General features: G+C 40.4%; 1 protein-coding gene across 3 annotated transcripts in view; it reads right to left on the bottom strand.

Moving 5' to 3' along the window:
• Positions 1 to 27,132, bottom strand: part of LOC115222083 (tubulin delta chain-like) — a 51,415-nt gene that overhangs the window by 9,945 nt on the left and 14,338 nt on the right. For all 3 annotated transcript variants that reach the window (XM_036511255.1, XM_036511256.1, XM_036511257.1), the window contains 7 exons: positions 24,269 to 24,321; positions 21,808 to 21,886; positions 8,867 to 8,925; positions 5,410 to 5,551; positions 4,672 to 4,842; positions 1,474 to 1,569; positions 419 to 482 (listed from right to left, as the gene is read on the bottom strand). In XM_036511255.1, the coding sequence (XP_036367148.1) occupies positions 419 to 482; positions 1,474 to 1,569; positions 4,672 to 4,842; positions 5,410 to 5,551; positions 8,867 to 8,925; positions 21,808 to 21,886; positions 24,269 to 24,321 (664 nt within the window). The remainder of the gene's footprint in view (positions 1 to 418; positions 483 to 1,473; positions 1,570 to 4,671; positions 4,843 to 5,409; positions 5,552 to 8,866; positions 8,926 to 21,807; positions 21,887 to 24,268; positions 24,322 to 27,132) is intronic.

Raw genomic sequence — 27,132 nt, 5'->3', positions numbered from 1 at the left:
GGAACCATGTGGTTTATAAGCAAGCTACTTACCACACAGCCACTCCTATGCCTATATATATATATATATCATCATCATCATCAACATCATCATCATCATCAACATCATCATCATCATCATTTTGATGTTCATTTTTCCATGGCTCACACAGAATTAAATGACATAAATTTTCTACAGTTGGACCCTCTCCCTGTCACCAACCCTTCCTGTCCATATTTCCCCATGGCCAGACATATTTGCCAAGAAGACTGCAAACGAAGAAGAATGGAAACTGCTTTGCAATGTAAAGACAACAAGACACTAACACACACATACGACAGGCTTCTTTCAGTTTCCATTTACCAATAGCAACAGTAGCAGAAGCAATCAGTGAAAGTACAACATCACAAATGGAAATAAACAAAGAGCAAAAGGATATAAACTTCTTGTCTGCTGCCGAGAATAATCTTGTTACTGAGGTCAGACTCTGCTCCCATGAATGTCTGGAAAATTTAAAATAGGAAATAGTATAGAGGTAGGTGAGTGGGGTGGGTGGGAGTGAGAGGTTGATAGGGGTGATGATGCTGAGGTGATGAAGGTGGTGGCATCAGTGAATGTTAAAGATGGTGGTGGTAGTGATAATGGTGATGGCAGTGGTAGTGGTGGTGGTGGTGGTGGTTGTGGTGGTGGCAACGGTGGCGGCAACAGTGGTGGCGGTGGTGGTGACTGCAACGGCAGCAGTGGTGGTGGTGTGATAATCAAAGTGGTAGCATCAGTGGTGATGAGATGATGACGATGAAGATGCTGATCATGATGATCATGATTATGGTGATGACGACAATGATAATGATGATCAAGATGATGATTGTACTGGTGTTGGTGGTGGCGACGGAGGAGGAGGAGGAGGACGAGGAGGAAGAGGAGGACGAGGACGAAGAGGAGGAGGAGGAGGAAGAGGAGGAGGAGAGGAAGAGGAGGAAGAGGAGGACGAGGACGAAGAGGAGGACGAAGAGGAGGAGGAGGAAGAGGAAGAGGAGGAGGAGGAAGAAGAGGAGGAGGAAGAGGAAGAGGAGGACGAAGAGGAGGAAGAGGAAGAGGAGGAAGAGGAAGAGGAGGAAGAGGAGGAGGAGGAGGAGGTGATGATGGTAGCAGTGGAGTAGTGGTGATGGTAGTATTGGTAGCCATGGTAGTGGTGGTGGCAGTGGCAACAATAGTGACGACAATGATGATGATAGTGATGATGACGATGATGACCACAACGACAACGACGGCGACAAAGATTACAACATTCCTGTCTGAGACTATTTTATTCTATGCAAAGATATGTTAACAGAATTCATTCACGGCACCTCTCTCTAATCCACCTACCTACTTGCTAAACTATTAAAAGACGCACGCACATACACACACACAGAGCAAAAGAAAGAAATGAGACCAGTTCCATTAACAGATTCCATTGTTGGAATAATAACCAATTTCCACACGTCTACGTACCGGAGCCGTTTGTGAGTCAGTGATATAATCTTCGTGTCAGGTCTGGAGCACAAGGTTTTCAGGAGGTACCAGGGTTCACTGCCAAGGCTGTAACCCCTGCAAAATTAGGAAGTGTATATCGTGTGATGAAACAGGTAGACAGATGTAATTATTGGCACAGGTATAATTATAGGTTCAGGTGTAGCTGTGTGGTAAGAAGCTTCCTTCTTAACCACGTGGTTCCTGGTTCAATCCCACGGTGTAGAACCTTGGGCAAGTATTATCTTCTACTATACAGCTTCAGGCTGACCAAAGCCTTGTGAGTGAATTTGGTAGATAGAAACTGAAGGAAGCCCATTGTGTCTTTTACTCTTTTACTTTTACTCTTTTATTTGTTTCAGTCATTTGACTGTGGCCATGTTGGAGCACTGCCTTTTAGTCGAGCAAATCGACCCCCAGGACTTATTCTTTGTAAGCCTAGTACTTATTCTATCGGTCACTTTTGCCGAACCACTAAGTTACGGGGACGTAAACACACCAGCATCGGTTGTCAAGCAATGTTGAGGGGACAGACAAATACAGACACACATACATATATATATATATATATTATATTTATATACAATGGCCTTCTTACAGTTTCCATCTACCAAATCCACTCACAAGGCTTTGATTGGCTCGAGGCTATAGTAGAAGGCACTTGCCCAAGGTGCCATGCAGTGGGACTGAACCTGGAACCATGTGGTTCGTAAGCAAGCTACTTACCACACAGCCACTCCTACGCCTATTGTGCGCACATATTCTTTTATTCTTTTACTAGTTTCAGTCATTTGACTGTGTCCATGCTGGAGCATTGCCTTTAGTCGAGCAAAATGACCCCAGGACTTATTCTTTGTAAGCCTAGTACTTATTCTATTGGTCTCTTTTGCCAAACTGCTAAGTGTAGAAAAGAGTATTTAACAGATATGAGATCGACTTTACCTTTCATCCTTTCGGGGTGATAAATTAAGTACCAGTTGTGTACTGGGGTTGATCTAATTGACTTCCCCCTCCCCAAAAATTTCAGGCCTTGTGCCTAGAGTAGAAAAGGATAAAGATACAGAATGTGACAAGGTTGGCTCCTTGATATAACTTGCTTTTGTCAGCTGAGTGGACTGGAGCAATGTGATATAAAGTGAAGTAAAGTGTCTTACATAAGGACAAAACACTGCAGGGTATTGAACTCACAACCTTATGATTGTGAGCTGAAAACTCAAACCACTAAGCCATGTGCCCTCACCGTAACCACTTTATTTATGTGATAAACACATTTTAAAAAAGAAACTTCTTGGACAATGGAAAATTTTGAAAAACAGCACCACATATCCAGAGGTTGTTGTCATTTCGGAAGTCAACCATGATAATGGTTTCTTACCATTTATAGAGGAATGGTTTTATAAATTGGTTTGATTCTTGATTCTGCAGCACGACTAGCCATTAATAAATGAATAGCAATATTGATTTCTTTATATTAACGATATTGATTAATATAATAATAACGACATTGATTTCTCAATTTGCCAAGTCATGCTTTAAAACTCCTCGAGAAAGGAGACTCACAAATTGAAGATATTAATTTTAAATCAAACAAAATATGTTAACAGTTTTAATAACAATAAATTATTACATCTCAATAACTCCATTCATTTTCTGATATGTTACCATATAGAAATGTTACCTTCTACCGCTTCCCACAGTATTTATTGAGAGCTAGACTCACCCTGTATACCTTCACCATCAACAGAGCTCAGTAACAGCAACATAATATAAACTACACATGGGCACATAATAAAGGATAGCTTTCAAAACGTTTAGGGCAAACACTCGTGTGTTGAGAGTATTGTTGCACACCAACTCTAAATACAGGAGTTGATGTTTCATCAGGCGGTGAAGCAGCTCTTTGGGAGTTTTGGCCCTTTTCACTGCAACACCAGACCTACCAGGGTCTGTCAATTGATGTAGGTGATAAGACTCAAACACAACAGTATGAGCTTTGTTGAGTTAAACATCGTGACTCTGGACCAGATGTTTCTGTCCTCCTCAATACTTTTTCTCTTGAGCTAGATGTAATGACTTGCTTTCTCAGCAGCTTCTGACAATTTTCTAGCAGCTTCTTTTGTTTCCTTTGCAGCTAGTCTAAGACTCTTGCATATTGAGTGAAATATGGTTCCAGAAAATTCTCTGATACCTATCTCTACAGGAAGGCACATTGCCTCCCATCCATTCTTTTCTAATAGCACAATTTGAAAATAATATATAATCATTTTTGAAATAACATGTAACACAGTGGTTAGAGAATTGACTACCAATCACAAGATTGCGGTTTCAATTATTGGATTGGGTGGTGCATTGCATTCTTGAGCAAGACACTTCATTTCACGTTACTCCAGTCAGTTCAGCTGTAAAGGGCTAATCCTCTGATGGACTGGCATTCCCTTCAAGGGAATCTTGCAATCCCAGACAAAATACCTATTTCTTTATTGCCCACAAGGGGCTAAACATAGAGGGGACAAACAAGGACAGACAAAGGGATTAAGTTAATTACATCGACCCCCAGTGCGTAACTGGTACTTAATTTATCAACCCTGAAAGGATGGAAAGCAAAGTTGACCTCGGTGGAATTTGAACTCAGAATGTAGCGGCAGACAAAATATCGCTAAGCATTTCGTCCGGCGTGCTAACGCTTCTGCCAGTTCACCACCTTAAATCCTGGTCATTTCTATGAGATGGAAACCAGGTACTTGACGCTATGGGTTTCAGGGCTCAAGACAGTAATGTCCCGGGGGCTTATTTTTTAGATCGAAGAGTGTTGGTAGAACAGTTTGAAAATATATAAAAAAAAGACTCCGCCGGTTACGACGACAAGGGTCCCAGCTGATACGATCAACGGAACAGCTTGCTCGTGAAATTAACGTGCAAATGGCTGAGCATTCCACAGACACGTGTACCCTTAATGTAGTTCTCGGGGATAATCAGCGTGACACAGAGAGTGACAAGGCTGACCCTTTGAAATACAAGTACAACTCATTTTTGCCAGCTGAGTGGACTGGAGCAACGTGAAATAAAGTGTCTTGCTCAAGGACACAACGCGTCGCCGGGAATCGAACTCACAACCTTACGATCATGAGCCGAATGCCCTAACCACTAAGCCACGTGCCCTCACTGAAAATATATACGTACCTCTCAAATAAAAGACTGTCGGTAAGGTAGAGAACTCCAGCCAAGGCTTGACTCATCGAATGGTTTATGTCCCAAACAGGGAGCTTCGTGCCATTTGTTATTTTACCATTTTCCTGAAGCGATGTCTGGTGAAAGGCATCGTTAGGAAGCATGACTATTCCATCAGCAAACCTATAGAATGAAATAAACAATGTTATGCATGTGTGAGTGTATGTGTGTGTGTGTGTGTGTGTGTGTTTGTTTGTGTGTTTTATGTATGTTTGTGTTTGTGTATGTGCATGCATGTGTGTGTGTGTGTGTGTGTGTTTGTGTGTGTATGTGTGTGAGAGCATGTGTGTGTGGGTGTGTGTGAGAGTGTGTGTGTATGTGTGTGAGAGAGCATGTGTGTGTGTGTTTGTGTGTGTATGTGTGTGTGAGTGTGTGTGTGTGTTTGTGTGTGTATGTATGCATATATGTGCATGTGTGTATTGGTGAATTTTCCGAAATTCCCCACCTCATCGCCTTCTAAAACACTTTCCCCAAAACGTTTTGTATATTCGGAATCTACATGATATAACACATATTCGTAGAAAATTTCATTAAAAAATATCCATTTTTCTGAAAGTTATGATCATCCAAAGTCAGTGGGGCAGGAATCTGTAGTTATGCCCATAAAGCTTCTTATATAAAGTCCAGTAACCCAAACAGTTTCTGTGGAAACATTCAGACAGGCAGAGAAAAATGGCCATCTTCACTTACCTGTGTAACCATGACAGGGACAGCATACTGTTATAATGTTGCAAAGGGCTCTCTCCACTGGCAAAGGGAGCAATGGCACAGGACAATATATAAGAGGTGGGGTAAGCCTCACGTAAGTGTTCCACCACAAGGGAGCCAAACCCTGCAACAAAACACAAACAGGGAGACTTAGATGGATTAAAGTTCAAATAAGGTTCTTAGTTATTGTTGTTGTTGTTGTTGTTGGTGGTGGTGGTGGTGATAGTGACAATGATGATGACGATAATAATGGTGCAGCAGTGGTGGTGATGGTAGTGGTGGTGATGGTGGTGGTGATTGTGACGCTGATGACGATGATAATAATGGTGCGGTGGTGGTGGTGGTGGTGGTGGTGACAACGATGAAGGTCAGTCTTATCAGATCCACCAATGATGAAAATATAGCAATCCCTCATCATATCGCGGTTCACCTATCGTACCCCCAGTACACTGCGGATTTTTCTGAATAATATATATTTTTGTTTTTGTTTTTGTTTTTCCAGTTTCAGCTCTTGAGCTGTGGCCATGCTGGGGCACCGCCATTGTGGTGAAAGAGTACAGCAGGGATCACCACCCCCTGCCGGAGCCTCGTAGAGCTTTTAGGTGTTTTCGCTCAATAAACACACACAACGCCCGGTCTGAGAATCGAAACCGCTATCCTGCGACCGCGAGTCCGCTGCCCTAACCACTAGGCCATTGCGCCTCTACAAAAGGATGGAAAGTAAAGTCGATCTAGGTAGAATTTGAACACAGAACAGATGAAATGCTACTAAGCATTTTGCCCAGTGTGCTTATACTTCTGCCACGCAGACTCTGCAGTATATCGCGGGTTTAATAATAATAATGAAATTATTGTATACAGTGCTCAGGTGCACCACAACTTGTCAGAAAGTGCATATAAAGTACATGCAGTAATGTAAAGATGTCTGGGAAGCGAACAATGTATGAGTCAGATACATGCCTGTGTGTGTATGGAGGGGAGAAAATCAGGTGTAGTGTTGGCGAATCTCAGAAAGCATGGAAGTTTTGAAGGATGCAGTGCTCCGACAACTAACAACTGATGCCGGCAGTTTTTTCCATGCTTCAGCAACTCTCAGCATGGAAAAAGGTTTCCTGAAGTCATGGGAGCTGTGCTGTTTTCTGACTTTGTAAATATGTCCACGGGTGTTAGATGGGTGGAGTTTGAAAAGGTGCTCAGAGTTATTGTTTGTACGATGGTTTCTGCAGCTGATAGGTATTTATATTTTTTAGATTGTGGCAAGATAAGCATTTCCATACCTAAAAATTAATAAATAAGAATACAGTACAATGCTGTATAACATTAATTAAAATATATTAAAAGAAAATGCATAGTGTAGCATAGATGAGTAAACAAAGAATTGCACATAGTGTATGGAAAACGAAACTCGGGAGGCGAGTGGGTTGGGTTATTTTGCATTTCAGTGGCTGTGGTAAGTAGCTTGCTTACCAACCACATGGTTCCAGGTTCAGTCCCGCTGCGTGGTACCTTGGGCAAGTGTCTTCTACTATAGCTTTGGGCCGACCAAAGCCTTGTGAGTGGCTTTGGTAGATGGAAACTGAAAGAAGCCCATCGTATATATGTATATATATATATGTATGTGTGTGGGGTAGAAAGGGCTCCTTAGCCGTAGTGAAGGCAATCTATCTAGGGAGATAACCTTACAATAAATCACTCGGTCCGTAGCTTAGAAATACTGGGTTGATGTCCAGCGGGAACAGCTTTGTTTCATGGAGGAGGAAAGATCTTCTTTAGTACTTGGTTGTACAATGCTTTCCAATGTGTGTAGTAGTGGTGCGCGCACACATTATTAGCCATTTGAAAAGACTATGAAAGTCTCGACCACGGTCATATATGTTTGTGTGTCTGTGTTTGTCCCCCCAACATCGCTTGACAAACGATGTTGGTGTGTTTACGTCCCCATAACTTAGCGGTTCAGCAAAAGAGACCGATAGAATAAGTACTAGGCTTACAAAAGAATAAGTCCCAGGGTCGATTTGCTCAACTAAAAAGGCGGTGCTCCAGCATGGCCGCAGTCAAATGACTGAAACAAGTAAAAGAGTATATACAAATTATGAAAATAATACAAAAAAAAACATGCAGTACAGTTTATGAATTTTCACCTATCGTGGGAGGTTTTGGAACATAACACCTGCAATAGTTGAGGGGTTACTGTATAACAAATTTATGGCTTACGCAACAAATACCAACCGACAAAGACAAATGGGGTTGTTATTGGTGAATATCATTTCCATGTCACAATTTGTAATGAACAGGCAAACAAATCAATGAAGGGGAAGTGTGACCAACCTGCAAGAAATAGCAGCAAAATCTCCCTCAAGTCACACCTTTACCAAATTAAAAAATATTGATTTCAAATTTTGGCTCAAGGCCAGCAATTTCCTGGGAGGTGGGTAAGTCGATTATATCAACCTCAGTGCTCAATTGGGTTCTTATTTTATCAACCCCCACAAAAGGATAAAAGGCAAAAATCGACCTTAGCAGAATTTGAACTCAGAATGTAAAGACAGACAGAAATGCCACTGGGCACCACCACCACCACCATCAAGACCACCATCATCATCACAATCATCATCACCATCATCATCAAAATCGTCATCACAGTCATCCCCACCACCACCACCACCACCATCATCAGCAGCAGCAGCAGCAGCAGCAGCAAAGGACATGCTGGATAATGATAAAGATACACTATGCCTGAAAAACACTAAACTCTGTCAGATCAGATTGGAGTCAGGTGCAGCCATCTGGTTCACCAGAGCTCAGTCAAATCGTCCAACCCATGCTAGCATGGAAAGCAGACGTTAAATGATAATGATGATGATGTATAATATATATATATATATATATATATATATATAATATATATATATATATGACAAGCTTCTTTCAGTTTCCATCTACCAAATCCACTCACAAGGCTTTGGTCGGCCCGAGGCTATAGTAGAAGACTCTCGCCCAAGGTGCCATGCAGTGGGACTGAACCCAGAACCATGTGGTTGGTAAGCAAGCTACTTACCACACAGCCACTCCTGCACAATATTCTCCAAAATGGTTTCAAGGCACATGTAATCTTGGTGGCTACCATGTTACCTCTTATATCAGGTCTCAATACCAGCTGGCTACAGCGATTGATGGTGAAACTCAAGTTAGTGGAAATTTACTAGACTCGGTAATTATCTTCACTTGGTAAATCTGAATGTCCTTCTAAGGACTACATAGATTCTGTAGAGGAAATGATGAGATTAATGAAGATCAGGAGAACAGAGATTTGCACATCTGGAAAGAAATGACACTGCATGTATGACAGTGAATCTTGTTTACAATTATCACACAATGTCTCAAGACAATGAGATGCATACACACACACAAACACACATATATATGTAGAGCACCTTACCTGCTCCTGTGCCACCAGTCAGACTGTGGAAAAGTATAATGCCAGTGAAATTGTCACATCTGCAAAATAACAGAGAAATAAAGTTATTTGTTTTACATTTGAAATATATTGTTCTTTTATTATTTTATTATTTTACTTTCTTTCCGTGTTCCTTTCTGTGGAAGAGCATAGGCTCGAAATGTAAAGACTTTTTTCACTTCCTGAGCATTATACTAATACATCTGTTTGTTGTCTACACCACCTATCTTCGTCTGTTGCTTTTTGTGAATTCTCCCCCTATATATAATATATGATATATATATCATCATCATCATCATCATTGTTTAACGTCTGCTTTCCATGGGTTGGACGATTTTGACTGAGGGCTGGCGAACCAGATGGCTGCACCAGGCTCCAATCTTGATCTGGCAGAGTTTCCACAGCTGGATGCCCTTCCTAACGCCAACCACTCCGAGAGTGTAGTGGGTGCTTTTTACGTGCCACCGGCACGGAGGCCAGTCAGGTGGCACTGGCAACGACCTCGCTTGAATCTTTTTACACATGTCACCAGTACAGGTGCCAGTAAAGCGATGCTGGTAACGATCACTCTCGAATGGTGCCCTTTTATGTGCCACTGGCATGGAAGCCAGTTTGCCACTCTAACAACGATCACACTCGTATGGTGCTCTTTGCACCCCACTAGCACGGATGCCAGTCATTGAATTTGATTTTGATTTTGATTTCACTTGCCTCAACAGGTCTTCGCAAGCAGAGTTTAGTGTCCAAAGAAGGAAAAGGCACGCATAAGTGGGCTGGTTATGCTCCTGGCATAGGCCACGAGGTTATGGTCTTATTTGGCTTGCCGGATCTTCTCAAGCACAGCAAATTTCCAAAAGTCTCGGTCACTAGTTGTTTCCTTGGTGAGGCCTAAATTTCAAAGGTCGTACTTCACCACTTCATCCCAGGTCTTCCTGGGTCTACCTCTTCCACAGGTTCCCTCAGCCGCTAGGGTGTGGCACTCTGTCACACAGCTTATATATATATATATATATACACACACACACACACACACACACACATATATATATATATATATATATATATATATAGATATATACATATATATACATATATGTATATACATATATGTACATATATATATATATATACATATATATATATATATATTAATATATATATATTATATATATATATATATTATATATGCATATATATACATATATATATATATATATTTACATATATATACATATAAATTAAAGTTAATATTTAACATTATAGTCGATTTCGATATAATCATATTTGATAATAGAGTTTATTATAAGTAAAATTGTTATATTATATTATATATATTATTTATATCTTAAAAATATTGATTATATTTTAGATATTTAAACCACCTGATGAATGACTGTGACTTGAAAATTTAAAGAAATTAACAGTCATGAAATGATCGTAGTGATATATTAATTATATTTTTTTAATAATTTTGTTATATATTTAAATAATATAAATTAAATAATCTTATGTATTGGCTTAAATTTTTCATTGTATGATTTGCCTAATAGTGGTTTTGTCTCTAATTTAATATAATATACATACATACATATATATATATATATATATATATATATATATATATATATATTATATATATAATATATATATATATAAGTCATAAATGAGGGTGAAAAATTAGATATTAATTTAATAATACCATCAGTTTAACACCAAGTGGCTTAGCACATAAAAAACCAGGGAGACAATACAAATTTATACATAAATATAAGAGAGTTACCGTTAAGTGGTTAACTCGCTGATGATGATTTATAGATAAATATGTGAGTATAATTGCATATTATATTGATAAAGAAACAATTGTTCAGCATTAATCTATCTTTTCATTGTATTTCACTTTCCTTACGTTGAAGGTAATGTTATTTCTTTGTGGAAACAACTTCGGTGGCCATATCAGAATAAGGAGCTATTTTTAGCACTAGAGTTAACCACTTAACGGTAACTCTCTTATATTTATTTATATATATATATATATATATATATATATATATATATATATATATATATATATATATATATATATATATATATATATATATATATATATAATATATATATATATATATATATATATATATATATATACTCAATCTAAACAAGAACAAGGAAGAAAAAATAACAATGCGAGGATGTAGAACAAGTACAGTGTTATTGGACGCTCAGGAAAGGAAAGAAAAGAAAGAGGATTTCATGTTCGAGCGGAGCTCTTCATCAGAAAACAGAAAAAGTCCAAAGAAGGAAGATGGAGAAAAACAATCACCAACAATACACACACACACACACACACACACACACACACGGTCACATATTGAAAAAAAAAAATATATATATATATTATATATATATATATATATATATCTGTTACCATACTTATCTAAGAGCCTTCTGTTTATCCTGGTTTAATATTTACTTGAAGGTTCACCTCCTGATTCAACTGTCAATATATTTCTCTGGAGCTTATCTTGTATCATTACTGTATCCACCAACCCACCCCGACAATACTCGATATGTTTTAGCTACGGCAGCGGCGAGCGGTGGGGGTGAGACTATAATTTACTTAATGAACTTGTTCTATCAACAATCTTATCTAAACTCTACTCTGTCAATTCAGTTGAGTTTTCTCTCTTTTTCATGTTTGTATGTATGAAGGCAGGCAGACAGGTGGAGGCGCAATGGCCCAGTGGTTAGGGTAGCGGACTCGCGGTTGTAGGATCGCAGTTTCGATTCCCAGACCGGGCGTTGTGAGTGTTTATTGAGTGAAAACACCTAAAGCTCCACGAGGCTCCGGCAGGGGCTGGTGGTGAACCCTGCTGTACTCTTTCACCACAACTTTCTCTTACTCTTTCTTCCTGTTTCTGTTGTACGCGTATTTCAAAGAGCCAGCCTTGTCACACTGTGTCATGCTGAATCTTCCCAAGAACTACGTTAAGGGTACATGTGTCTGTGGAGTGCTCAGCCACTTGCACTTAAATTTCACGAGCAGGCTGTTCCGTTGATTGGATCGACTGGAACCCTCGTCGTCATAACTGATGGAGTGCCAACAACAAAGCAGGTAGGTAGGTACATTCAGACACATACACACACATGTATACATGTATATTCTTTTATTTGTTTCGGTCATTTGACTGCGGCCATGCTGGAGCACCACCTTTAACTGAACAAATTGACGCCAGGATTTATTCTTTTGTAAGCCTAGTACTTATTCTATTGGTCACCTTTACCAAACTGCAAAGTTATGGGGACGTAAACACACAGCAGCATCGGTGTCAAGCGATGGTGGGGGACAAACATAGACACACAAATATACACACACACACACTCATATACATATATATACATATATACATATATATATATATATATACATTCATATATATATATCTAGATTCAGATGAATATGGTACTTAAGTTGAGGCACCAGAATTTAGTATGGTATTATCCATACAATTCAAAATAAGGTGATTAGAATCAAAATAAGCAATGAGGATATCCATAGGTAATGCAGTACGGTCGTTTCAAGCAACTCCATTTAATTGAACAATGCAATCATTACATCAATTTAAATGTAGAGCAATCCTCAGCTGCAAAAAAGACGTAGAATTTGATTAAATTAAAATAAATGGATACATTAGTATAATTGTGTCCATCCACACACAAGGCTTTGATCAGCTGAGGGCTACAGTGGAAAAAACATTCGCCCAAGGTTGATATAATCATGCAGTGGAGCTGAACCCAGAACCATGTGGTTAAGAAGCAAGCTTCTTACCACAAAGCCACAACTGCATCTAATTCCCAAATCAGCAACGACTGTTTTAATCATGTACAAATGTCCTCATCTACTTACTAATCTAACAAAAACACCGAAAAGTTATGGACTTTCCTCGACAAACCCCACACTAAATTACAAAACTAATTATAAAACAAAGCTTGGATTCATTTATCATCCTCTCAGTAAGTCACAAGCGACATATTTTGTTAATGACTGTATGGGGTTATGAAGCTGATTGCTTGATTTTATATTCTCGTTATGGTTTAAACTCATAATTAATTCTGCAGCGAGACTAAATATGTTTATGTATATATTATGCATAATCAATTACATCAATCATCATAAATTTGTAAAGAGTAATGTTTAATTCATGATAATTATTAGGATTCAAGTCGTTATCACATTCAATGTGTTTAGTGCTTCTGTAAATGTATTTCATCTAATTCACAGAGCACCTCATCTCATAATAGGGATTATACATACATATACATACATACATACATGTAATGTATGTATATATATGTTAGAAGGTTTGGAGATGATGTACAGGTATTATATATTAGAAGAAATAAGGTACTTAGAAATCTGGATGGTTTTATATTTACAGATTTTTGTTAATATGTCACGTTTTTATAAACAAACACAGAAAAACACACACACACACATCTACTCTAGTAGAATCTGGAAATTCTACTGGAGTAGATGCAAGCGCTAATATATGATGTATAAAAACGTGACATATTAATAAAAATCTGTAACCATCCAGATTTCTGAGAATTTTATTTCTTCTAATATATATATATAGTATATAATCAAAATAAGCAACAAGTATATCTTCAGTAATTTACCTAAGATATACTTGTTGCTTATTTTTGATTATAATCACTCCCATGGATTTATAATGGATAATACCATACAAAATTCTGGTGCCTCTGACTTAGTACCATATTCATTTGAATCTAAATTTGCTGAACTTATATATATATATAATATTAATATATATATATATATATATATTTATGTATGTATGTATGTATGTATGTATGTAGGTATGTATGTATGTATGTATATATGCATGTATGTTGTATGTATGTATGTATGTATGTATGTATATATTTGTATGTATGTGTGTATATATATATATTTGTATGTATGTGTGTATGTATGTATAGATGTGTGTAATATATATATATATATATCTATATCATCATCATCATCATCATCATCATCGTTAAACGTCCGCTTTCCGCGCTAGCACGGGTTGGACGGTTTGACCGGGTCTGGGAAGCCAGGCCGCACCAGGCTCCAGTCTGAATCTGGCAGAGTTTCTACGGCTGGATGCCCTTCCTAACGCCAACCACTCCGTGAGTGGATTGGGTGCTTTTTACGTGCCACCTGCACAGGGGCCGGATGGTCCGGCATCGTCAGATCGGTTCGAGCATTTTAACGTGTCGCGGCACGGGGGCAACGAGGTCCGGGGTACGTTGGGGATCCGGGTACTTTGGGGATCCGGGGTACTTAGATGGGTAGGGGGTATGTGGAATTGCTGCAGAAAGCAGCCCGGTCTTTGTAGTCACCAGCATTTATCGTCACTGAGTAACGTAATTAGGTAGAGGAAGAAATACAGATATTCTAGAGTTGAGTTGGGGAGGGGGGGTCCAGTTGAGGCGGGTAATATAGGGGAGCAACCAGTGGGGAAGGTTGGGGTATGGAGGAACGATGGCAGGAAGGGGTGTTGGTGAAGGTTCCCTAAGAAATAAAAACGTAGGATATTACGAGGCGGGAGGGTACTAAAGGGGATGGTCGGAAAATTGAGCAGTGTCAGGAGGAAGCGTAAGATCGGTGGGCAGTTGATGAGCTATGGCGCTAGCACTTCTTCTCTTTTCACAGTGAAAGCATATGAGGAGAAGGGGTAGTGGGGAGGGGGGGGAGAGGGCGTACCCGGTTGTAGATGAGTAAGGCGTATCCGGTGTAGATGGTGAGATCAGGTATACTGGTATTGGTGGTGGGGTGAGAACAGTGTTCACCGTTATTGTGGTGGTGGTGGTGAGAATAGAGTTCACCGTTATTGGTGGTGGGGGTGGGGGCGGGCGCACCGCCAATGGCGGAAAGATGGGAAGAGATGGGATTACGGCTTGAGGTAGCCTAAGGTTAAATTTGTAGAGAGAGAGATAGGAAAGATAAATCAAGTTATGGCGAAGGCTTGAAAGTAGCCTAAAAAGGTTAAGTTTTCGTAACAATGTATGAATAAAATAAGTAACAACGAATAAAATAGTAAGATAAATTTTTAAGAACTTGCTGCGGGCATCGATCGAGAGTTGAAATGAAGAAGAAAGTGAATCGTAATGGTAATGGCGATTTTCAAGTTTTAGCTTAAGAAGAAGAAGAGGAGGAAAAGACCGCCAATGGCGGAAAGATGGGAAGAGAATGGGATTACGGCTTGAGGTAGCCTAAGGTTAATTTTGTAGAGAAGAGAGATAGGAAAGATAAATCAAGTTATGGCGAAGGCTTGAAAGTAGCCTAAAAGGTTAAGTTTTTCGTACAATGTATGAATAAACGTAGTAACAACGAATAAAAATAGTAAGATAAATTTTTAAAACTTGCTGCGGGCATCGATCGAGAGTTGAAATTGAAGAAGAAAGTGAATCGTAATGGTAATGGCGATTTTCAAGTTTTTAGCTTAAGAAGAAGAAGAGGAGGAAAAAGACCGCAATGGCGGAAAGATGGGAAGAGATGGGATTACGGCTTGAGGTAGCCTAAGGTTAAATTTTGTAGAGAGAGAGATAGGAAAGATAAATCAAGTTATGGCGAAGGCTTGAAAGTAGCCTAAAAAGGTTAAGTTTTCGTAACAATGTATGAATAAACGTAGTAACAACGAATAAAAATAGTAAGATAAATTTTTAAGAACTTGCTGCGGGCATCGATCGAGAGTTGAAATTGAAGAAGAAAGTGAATCGTAATGGTAATGGCGATTTTCAAGTTTTAGCTTAAGAAGAAGAAGAGGAGGAAAAAGACCGCCAATGGCGGAAAGATGGGAAGAGATGGGATTACGGCTTGAGGTAGCCTAAGGTTAAATTTTGTAGAGAGAGAGATAGGAAAGATAAATCAAGTTATGGCGAAGGCTTGAAAGTAGCCTAAAAAGGTTAAGTTTCGTACAATGTATGAATAAACGTAGTAACAACGAATAAAATAGTAAGATAAATTTTTAAGAACTTGCTGCGGGCATCGATCGAGAGTTGAAATTGAAGAAGAAAATGAATCGTAATGGTAATGGCGATTTTCAAGTTTTAGCTTAAGAAGAAGAAGAGAGGAAAAAGACCGCCAATGGCGGAAAGATGGGAAGAGATGGGATTACGGCTTGAGGTAGCCTAAGGTTAATTTTGTAGAGAAGAGATAGGAAAGATAAATCAAGTTATGGCGAAGGCTTGAAAGTAGCCTAAAAAGGTTAAGTTTTCGTAACAATGTATGAATAAACGTAGTAACAACGAATAAAAATAGTAAGATAAATTTTTAAGAACTTGCTGCGGGCATCGATCGAGAGTTGAAATTGAAGAAGAAAGTGAATCGTAATGGTAATGGCGATTTTCAAGTTTTAGCTTAAGATGGCGGAAAGATGGGAAGAGATGGGATTACGGCTTGAGGTAGCCTAAGGTTAAATTTTGTAGAGAGAGAGATAGGAAAGATAAATCAAGTTATGGCGAAGGCTTGAAAGTAGCCTAAAAGGTTAGTTTTCGTAACAATGTATGAATAAACGTAGTAACAACGAATAAAATAGTAAGATAAATTTTTAAGAACTTGCTGCGGGCATCGATCGAGAGTTAAATTGAAAGAAGAAAGTGAATTAATGGTAATGGCGATTTTCAAGTTTTAGCTTAAGAAGAAGAAGAGGAGGAAAAAGACCGCCAATGGCGGAAAGATGGGAAGAGATGGGATTACGGCTTGAGGTAGCCTAAGGTTAAATTTTGTAGAGAGAGAGATAGAAAGATAAATCAAGTTATGGCGAAGGCTTGAAAGTAGCCTAAAAAGGTTAAGTTTTCGTAACAATGTATGAATAACGTAGTAACAACGAATAAAAATAGTAAGATAAATTTTTAAGAACTTGCTGCGGGCATCGATCGAGAGTTGAAATTGAAGAAGAAAGTGAATCGTAATGGTAATGGCGATTTTCAAGTTTTAGCTTAAGAAGAAGAAGAGGAGGAAAAAGACCGCCAATGGCGGAAAGATGGGAAGAGATGGGATTACGGCTTGAGGTAGCCTAAGGTTAAATTTTGTAGAGAGAGAGATAGGAAAGATAAATCAAGTTATGGCGAAGGCTTGAAAGTAGCCTAAAAAGGTTAAGTTTTCGTAACAATGTATGAATAAACGTAGTAACAACGAATAAAAATAGTAAGATAAATTTTTAAGAACTTGCTGCGGGCATCGATCGAGAGTTGAAATTGAAGAAGAAAATGAATCGTAATGGTAATGGCGATTTTCAAGTTTAGCTTAAGAGAGGAAAGAGGAGGAAAAAAGACCGCCAATGGCGGAAAGATGGGAAGAGATGGGATTACGGCTTGAGGTAGCCTAAGGTTAAATTTTGTAGAGAGAGAGATAGGAAAGATAAATCAAGTTATGGCGAAGGCTTGAAAGTAGCCTAAAAAGGTTAAGTTTTCGTAACAATGTATGAATAAACGTAGTAACAACGAATAAAAATAGTAAGATAAATTTTTAAGAACTTGCTGCTGCGGGCATCGATCGAGAGTTGAAATTGAAAGAAGAAGTGAATCGTAATGGTAATGGCGATTTTCAAGTTTTTTAGCTTAAAAGAAGAAGAGGAGGAAAAAAGACCGCCATTGGCGGAAAGATGGGAAGAGATGGGATTACGGCTTGAGGTAGCCTAAGGTTAAATTTTGTAGAGAGAGAGATAGGAAAGAAAATCAAGTTTATGTCGAAGGCTTGAAAGTAGCCTAATATATATATAATAAATATATATATATATATATATATAAATATATGCCAAAACCTTCCCAGGTTGAAGAATGTACCCCACAACATAGACTGGTAGTTAGTGACTTTAGGATCAGGACTAGGAGGACAACCAGAAGACGACAAATATGGAGAAGAAGGATCTGGAAGCTTAAAGATCCTGCAAATGGACAGAGATTTAGGGACTATTACTTGAAGCCTCTGACGAAGTAGAAGGGGATAGAGCATCACAAGGGGTTGAAGACAGCTGGACGTTTCTAGGGACAACCTGCTGAGAGCCACTGACCAGATCTGTGGCTGGTGCAAAGTCCCCTCTCGACCTAGAATAACGTGGTGGTGGAACAATATTGTAGACAGGGCTATTAGAGAAAAGAGACAGGCTTGGAAGTCTGGAAAAATGGGGGTAGCAGGGGATGTATCAGACTGCCAAAGAGAAGCTAGGAGACAGGTTTATTTAGCCAGAGGGGAAGCAGATAAGAAAAAATTTGCCAATGTTCTGCGCCGTGAGGACCAAAGACTGGAGGTGTTTCGTGTTGCAAGACAGTGTGTGAGAGAGAATCGTGATGTGGTAGGAGAGAAGTGTGTTCGCATGGAAGATGGTTCACTTGCGCTAAATGAGGATGCAAAGAGAGAGGTTTGGAGATGCCACTATGAAAGGTTGCTGAATGAAAAATGAATGGGAAAAGAGAGTCTGCCGAATGTTGACCCAACAGAGGGACCAGCTATCCGAGTTGATAGTTCCGTGGTAGCTAAGGCTATTAGAAGCATGAAGACAGGGAAAGCCCCAGCCCATCAGGAATCACTGCAGAGATGCTCAAAATGTCTGGTAGTGTCGGCTATAGCCTAGTCACCCGTATAGTTAATCAGGTGATACACAAAGGGGTCATACCCAATGACTGGTGTAGCAGTATAATAGTCAACTGCTACAAAGGTAAAGGTGATGCCCTAGATACAAATAACTACAGAGGTATCAAGCTGTTGGACCAGTGATGAAGGTTACGGAGAGGGTCATAGCCCAACTAATTAGAGAGAGAGTTAGTTTAGATGAGATGCAGTTTGGGTTTGTGCCAGGGAAAAGTACTACTGATGCTATATTCCTGGTAAGGCAGCTGCAGGAGAAATACCTAGCCAAAGATAGCCCCTGTACCTGGCTTTTGTTGACACATGGAGAAAGCCTTCGACAGGGTCCCCCGATCCCTTATCTGGTGGGCAATGAGGAAACTAGGGATAGATGAATGGTTAGTGAGAGCTGTGCGGGCCATGTACAGGGACGCCGCTAGTAGGGTGAGGGTTGGAAATGTGTACAGTGAAGAATTCCGGGTAGAGGTAGGAGTCCACCAAGGCTCAGTACTCAGCCCCCTCCTATTTATCATAGTCCTCCAGGCAATAACGGAGGAATTCACAGGGATGCCCTTGGGAGCTCCTCTATGCTGATGACCTTGCTCTAATTGCTGAGTCGCTATCAGAACTGGAGGAGAAGTTTCAGGTGTGGAAACAAGGATTAGAATCGAAGGGCCTCAGAGTCAATCTAGCTAAAACCAAAGTCGTAATCAGTAGGAAGGTAGACAAATCACAAACACCTTCAGGTAGATGGCCCTGCTCGATCTGTAGAAAAGGTTAGGTAGAAACTCTATAAGATGCACCAAGTGTAACTATGGACACATAAGAGATGCAGCAATGTCAAAGGAAGGCTAACTAGGAAGATGGTTTTTGTATGTGGCAGATGCTCAGGAACAATAACACTGAAAATGCTCTGAGACCAACTTCCGTCACTTTCCAGGGAGAAAAACTAGAAATAGTTGATAGTTTCCGTTACCTAGGTGACCAAGTCAGCAGCGGGGGCGGGTGTGCTGAAAGTGTAACTGCTAGAGTAAGAATAGCTTGGGCAAAGTTCAGAGAGCTCTTACCTCTACTGGTGACAAAAGGCCTCTCGCACAGAGTGAAAGGCAGACTGTATGATGCGTGTGTACGAACAGCCATGCTACATGGCAGTGAAACATGGGCCGTGACTGCTGAGGATATGCGTAAGCTCGCTAGAAATGAAGCCAGTATGCTCCGATGGATGTGTAATGCCGGTACTCACACTCGGCAGAGTGTAAGTACCTTGAGAGAAAAGCTGGACCTAAGAAGCATCAGTTGTGGTGTGCAAGAGAGACGTTTGCGCTGGTATGGTCATGTGGCGAGAATGGATGAAGATAGTTGTGTGAAAAAGTGCCACACCCTAGCGGTTGAGGGAACCTGTGGAAGAGGCAGACCCGGAAAACCTGGGACGAGGTGGTGAAGCACGACCTTCGAACTTTAGGTCTCACTGAGGAAATGACTAGAGACCGAGACCTCTGGAAGTGTGCTGTGCGCGAGAAGACCCGGCAGGACAAGTGAGTCCATAACCCGTGCCTTCTACATGGGATGGAGCCAGCCTACGTATGCATACCTTCCCTTCTTGGGACACAAAACTCTACTTGTGAAGACGTGATGAGGCAAGTGAGGATCAGAATCGAAATCGATCAATGGAATTGCGGATGTGCTACCAGTGCCGGTGGCATGTCAAACTCTCTGCTTGTGAAGACCCTTGAGGCAAGTGACGATCAGAATCGAAATCGATCATGGAAATCGATCAATGGAAATCGATCAATGGAAATTGCAGATGTGTTACCAGTGCCGGTGGCATGTAAGAGAACTTTCCGTTTCGCGACCGTTGCCAGCACCGCCCCGTTTCGTGTCCGTTGCCAGCCTCGCCTGGCCCTCGTGCTGGTGGCACATAAAAAGCACCATCCGTTCGTGGCCATTTGCCAGCTCTGTCTGGCACCAGTGCGGGTGGCACGTAAAAAGCACCCACTACACTCACGAGTGGTTGGCGTTAGGAAGGCATCATCCAGCCTAGAAACACTGCCAGATTTGACTGGGCCTGATGAAGCCTTCTGGCTTCACAGACCCCAGTAGAACCGTCCAACCCATGCTAGCATGGAAAACGGACGCTAAACGATGATGATGATGATGATGATGATGATATATATATATATATATATGTATGTGTGTATGTATTTTTATATGTGTGTGTGTGTGTGTATATATATATATATATATATTCAGAACTCAGACGCATTATATAGTAATAAACAAATGGATAGAAAGACATACTAAATGCACTGACTGCATAGACAAATGGAGAACAAACATAGAAGGTCACAAATCCCTCATCAGTTATTGGACAAGGCGCCAGGCACAATTTCATGACATTATCGATAATATTGCATCCAGCCTGGAGGCAACCAGCAAGAGAACTTACTGGGAATGCGGCCAGAAAACATAACAAAACAAGATGGACAAACAAGGAAAAACGAGGGACAAAACAAATGAAATAAACAGAATATGGCCATAGGCCAGGTGAAGACAACAAAATAAACAATAATAATAATAATAATAATACATATACAATAAAAAAACCGTGGATTAGCAGACAGACAAGAGTGGAGTAATGCAAAGGAGAATGAAAACTGTCCTACAGGACTAAAACAAACACAATATATAAATAAATATATCTTTATATATATATATATATATATATATTCAACATAAGCAACAGGATATCCATAGGTAATGCAGTATGATCGTTTCAAGCAACTCCATTTAATCGAATAATGCAACCATTACATCAATTTAAATGTAGAGCAATCCTCAGCTGCACAAAGACATAGAATTTGATTAAATTAAAACAGATGGACACATTTGTATAATTGTTATCGTCGTCATCGCTGTCATCATCATCACCACCACCACACCCCATTATCATCATTGTCATCATTCAATGCTTATGCTCCCTGCAGGCATAGAACGTGGACATTAACACAGGATCCGATGGGCCCAAGGTGACAGCATCGTGCTCCAATATTCTGCTTCAGCATGGTTTCTGCAGCTGGATGCCCTTCCTTATGCCAATCACCTCAGAGTGCGCATTGAGTGCAATTTTCTTTTTTCTTGCCTCTGCCACTGGTGTGAAATTTGTCTAAACTAAAACATTAAACCCACAAGATGAAAGAACACCCTAGAGGGCATCATAGGGCAGCTGGCTCACTTAGGGTTGGTGCTTCAGGCCTGTGGTTAAACAACAATAGCAACAAACTGATATTACCGTTCACTTTCCTTTCGTACACTTTGGAGTGTCTTCTGGAGAATGTCTTTTTCTTGTGGATCATTCAAACCATAATAACCTGAAGAAGGTGACATAATGAGAAAGGTGACATAACGAAGAAGGTGACATAATGAAGAAGGTGACATAATGAGAAAGGTGACACAATGAAGAAGTGACATAACAAAGAAGGTGACATAACGAAGAAGGTGACATAATGAAGGAGGTGACATAACGAAGAAGGTGACATAATGAAAAAGGTGACATAATGAAGGAGGTGACATAACGAAGAAGGTGGCATAACGAAGGTGACATAACAAAGGTGACATAATGAAGAAGGTGGCATAACGAAGGTGATATAAAGAAAAAGGTGACATAATGAAAAAGATGACATAACGAAGAAGGTGACATTATATAATAATGGGTCTTTTCATTGGCCAACAAGGGCCCAACGACATTGAGGACTTCTTCAAAAGATGAAATACAACAGAGAAAAGGATAGGATTTGCATCAATAAGAAGGGAGCAAAACAACAATAAAGAAATAACAAAGGATGGTAAGAAGCTTGCTTCCCAACCACGTGATTTTGGATTCAGTCCCACTATGTGGCACATTGGGCAAGGGTCTTCAACTATAGCCTTTGGGCTCACCAAAGCCTTGTGAGTGAATTTGGTAGATGGAAACTAAAAGAATCATGTTGTGTACATGTGTGTGCATGTGTGTCTGTGTATCTGTGTTTGTCCCCCACCACTGTTTCAGAACTGGTGCTGATGCTTTTACATCCCCGTAACTTAGCAGTTCAGCAAAAGAGAGGCTAATAAAATAAGTGCCAGGCTGAAAATGAAAATAAGTACTAGGGTAGGTTTGTTTGACTAAAAATTCTTCAGCGTGTTGCCCCAGCATGGCCACAGTCTAATAATGAAAACAAAAGGTAAAAGGTAAATATATGAATAAAGAAAGAAAAGAAAGAAAGAAAGAAAGGAAGAAAGAAAAAGGGAAGAAAGAAAGAAAGAAAAGAAAAGGGGAGAAAGAAAGAAAAAAGAAAGAAAAAGGGAAGGAAGGAAGAAAGAAAGAAACGGAATCCCCGATAATGGGGCAGTCCTCCAAGGGTAATTCGGTGAAAACCCTACACAAAACCTTCCCATCTCCAAGGAAGCATTAGCGCCACAACAGCACAAGACAAATGAAAGGGAGATTTGTAATGATACCTAGATAAAGAAGAAAGCATTACTGAGATAGGTGGAGGGTCATAAGTTTTTGGCGGGAGGACATGTGTAAACTAATCTAATCCATCATTCTGCTTCACTGCTATTTATTTTTGAGGGGAAGGGCAAGTCGATTATGTTGACCCGGTACTTGATTGGCACTCATTTTATGGACACCCCAAAAGAATGAAGGGCAAAGGTGACTTTGGCAGAATTTGAACACCACAGCAATGAAATTCCCAATTTTCTTCCCCCCCCCGTTTCCCATCACTCATTTCCAGTTTCAGTAATACCCACTTAGCCTCTACATATAGGTGTGTGAGTGTGAGCATGTGTGTGTGTGTATGTGTGTGTGTGTGTGGTAACTAGTGTCAATGTTTATAATGTGGCTTGGGAATAATTTCTCTTTTAGGTGCAGTAGAGGCTGTGTGGTAAGTAGCTTGCTTCCCAACCACATGGTTCCAGGTTCAGTCCCACTGTGTGGCACCTTGGGCAAGTGCCTTCTACTATAGCCTCGGGTCGACCAAAGCTTGTGAATGAATTTGGTAGATAGAAACTGAAAGAAGCCTCGGAGACCCCCTTCGGTCACAAATGACCATGGGATTGCAACCTAGAAAGTTACCCTCCAAGGCACAAGTCCAGGCAAGGTTGTTTATGGAAGAGCAGCGGTCACCTATGCATACCAGCCTCTCCTCTCCATGCCACCGATGTCATCCAAGGGAATGGCAAAGGACCAATACAGCTTGGCACCTGTGATGTCACAACTCATTTCTACAACTGAGTGAACTGGAGCAACATGAAAAATAAAGTGTCTTGCTCAAGAACACAACCCACAGCTTGGTCTGGGAATCGAACACACAACCTCGACACTCTAACCACTGAGCCATGCACCTATTGTGTATATATATGTGTGTGTGTGTGTGTGTATGTGTGCGTGTGTGTGTGTGTTCGTTATTTATGTTTGTGTTTGTCCCCACCACCATCACTTGACAACCGATGTTGGTGTGTTTACATCTCTGTCACTTAGCAGTTTGGCAAAAGAGACCGATAGAATAAGTACTAGGCTTACAAAGAATAAGTCCTGGGGCCGATTTGTTCGGCTAGAGGTGGTGCTCCAGCATGGTCGCAGTCAAATGACTGAAACCAGTAAAAGAATATAAATTTCCAGCAACATCCAACCCATCCACACTAATAGACATGACAGTGTCGGTGGGTGGGGGTGGAATAACCAGGAAACATTAAAGAAAGGAGACACTCACCCATGGCCCAGTTATTGCCACGTCCACAAAGTCCATGAATAATGTTGTTGGCCCTAAAATAGAGAGAAACCATTTCAATGAAACTGTTCACAAGGTTGACAGTAAACTCACATCAAAACTAAGTTCACAGCCTGGTTTTCTATCCCAGTTACTTCTGTTTCACTTCGCTTACAGAGTGAAGGCGTATGCATAGTAGCTATGGTGTTGGACTCGTGGTAGTTTCAATTCCCAGACTGGACGATCCATTGTGTTCTTGAGCAAGACACTTCACTTCACATTGCTCTAGTCTGCTCAGCTGTAGAAATGAGTACCACTAGTGGAGCTGCATTGCTTAGTGGTCAGGGTGCTGGATTCATGACTGTAACATTGTGCAGTTCTATATTTCTATATTTAAGAGATGAGGAATTATGTACATTATTTACATTTGACGGATATTTGTCCTCATCCCATTTATTGTTAACACAACGTTTCGGCTGATATACACTCCAGCCTTCATCGGGTGTCTTGGGGAAATTTTGAACCTGGGTTCTCATTCCATTTTTTGATGTTATTATTATTATTATTATTATTCAGGTCGCTGCCTGGAATCGAACTCAGAATCTTGGGGTTAGTAGCCCACGCTCTTAACCACTATGCCATATGCCCAAGATTCCAAGTGCAATTCCAGGCAGTGACCTGAACAATAATAATAATAATAACAACAACATCAAAAATACCTTAGCAATGAGAACCCAGGTTTGAAATTTCCCCAAGACACCTGATGAAGGCTGGAGGGTATATCAGCTGAAATGTTGTGTTAACAACAAACAAGATGAGGACAAATATCCGTCAAATGTAAATAATGTAGATAATGTGTAAGATTGCGGTTTCAATCCCTGGGTTGGGCAGCGCATTGTCTTCTTGAGCAAGACACTTCATTTCATATTGCTCCAGTCCACTCAGCTGGAAATGGGAGTAACCCTACGACAGATTGGTGTACAACAAGGGTGAAAGGGTGACTCAGAAAAATACGTCCAAATGGAGGTCTTGCAGGCCACATTTTGTGTTCAGCAATCGAAAAGATGAATAGCACAACCTACATTGTGAATCCCAATTGGTTGGGATCGGTTGTTCAACCATATCGAAGAACATCATGTCACTTATGGCACTAATGACTTTGGCAAGAATTTTGTTCCCTCAAATCCTCTTTTCATTACAACTCTTAAAATATGTGCAAGTTTAACCTGTTGGTACCTCAGATAAATGGCTGGAAGATTTGGGGTGGATACTGACTCTGGTACCACAGCTATGTGTGAGGTCCAAGATAGACTTCATCCTTAAAGTCAAATACGACTCCTTTGCTCTCTGTGGACAGATCTTTGACCAGCAAAGACAAATAAGAATCAGATATGTTAGCAATACATACAGACACACACACATACACAGGAGTGACTGTGTGGTAAGTAGCTTGCTTACCAACCACAAGGTTCTGGGTTCAGTCCTACTTGGTTGCACCTTGGGCAAGTGTCTTCTTCTATAGCCTCGGGTTGACCAAAGCCTTGTGAGTGGGTTTGGTAGACAGAAACTGAAAGCCTGTTGTACGTGTGTGTGTATGTGTGTGTGTATGTGTGTGTGTGTGAGTGTGCGTGTGTGTGTTTGTGCATGTGTGAATACATGAGTGTGTGTATGTTTGTGTGTTTGCATGCTTGTGTGTGTGTGTGTGCATGTGCATATGTTTCTGTTCCCCTTCACCGCTTGACAACAAGTGTTGGCTTGTTTACATTCCCATAACTTAGCAGTTGCACGAAAGAGATCAACAGAACAAGTACCAGGTTTCATTAAACTTTTCGAGGCAGTGCTCCAGCATGGCCACAGTCCAACAACAGAAACAAGTGAAAGACAAAAAAATATATACGCCAGGCTTCTTTCAGTTTCCGTCTACCAAATTCACCTACAAGGCTTTGGTCGACCCAGGGCTATAACAAAAGACAGTCATTCGAGATGCCATGGAGTGGGACTGAACCTGAGACGACATGGTCGGGAAGCAAGCTTGTTACCCACACAGCCACGCCTACGCCTATGTCATAAGTACATACACATAATACATTACAACTGTTTGTCTTGTGAATGATTTATCAAGTTACAAATAGCAACTCCTGATGATTATCTAACGAATTAACTTCTGCCTTGTAGATGTCAGTGATATATGAGATATTAAAACACCAGTTCGAAAGGAAATAGATAAACCATATCCAACCGATGAACGGTGGCGGTGGCGGTGTGTGTGGGGGGTGGGGTGGGGGCTCAAAATACATATATCAATAGCTCGTTAGGTGACTGCATTTATCAATTACACAAATGAAGGACCGTCGTTCCAGTTTCTCAAATTAAGATGTGATAAATCGTCTCTGTTGCTTTAACGACGCTGCGTTTATCTCTGTGAGATAATCCATCAGTCATTTAATGCTAAGAAGATAAGCTCTCGTTTTGATGTTGTGGTTTTTTTTTTTTTTATTTATGGCCGACACAAGTGTGGATGTGTGGTTTAAGGAGCTTGCTTTGCATCCATTTGGTTTCAGGTTCAGTTCCACTGCACGGCACCTTGGCCAAGTGTCTACTACAATAGCCCTGGGTTGACCAAAGCCTTCTGAGTGGATTTGGCAAACGGAAACTGAAAGAACCACATGGTATGTGTATGTGTGTGTGTGGGTGTGTTGGTCTTTTCTTTTATTCTTTTACTTGTTTCAGTCATTTGACTGTGGCCATGCTGGAGCACCACCTTAAAGGGTTTTCAGTTGAAGAAATCAACCCCAGGACTTATTCTTAGTAAGCTTAGAACTTATTCTATTGGTCTCTTTTGCTGAACCACTAAGTCCTGGGGATGT

The sequence above is a fragment of the Octopus sinensis genome, linkage group LG19 (assembly GCF_006345805.1).
Source record: "Octopus sinensis linkage group LG19, ASM634580v1, whole genome shotgun sequence".
NCBI lineage: Eukaryota > Metazoa > Mollusca > Cephalopoda > Octopoda > Octopodidae > Octopus > Octopus sinensis.
Note: the sequence above shows the minus strand (reverse complement) of the source record. Positions and strands in the feature narration are given on the sequence as shown.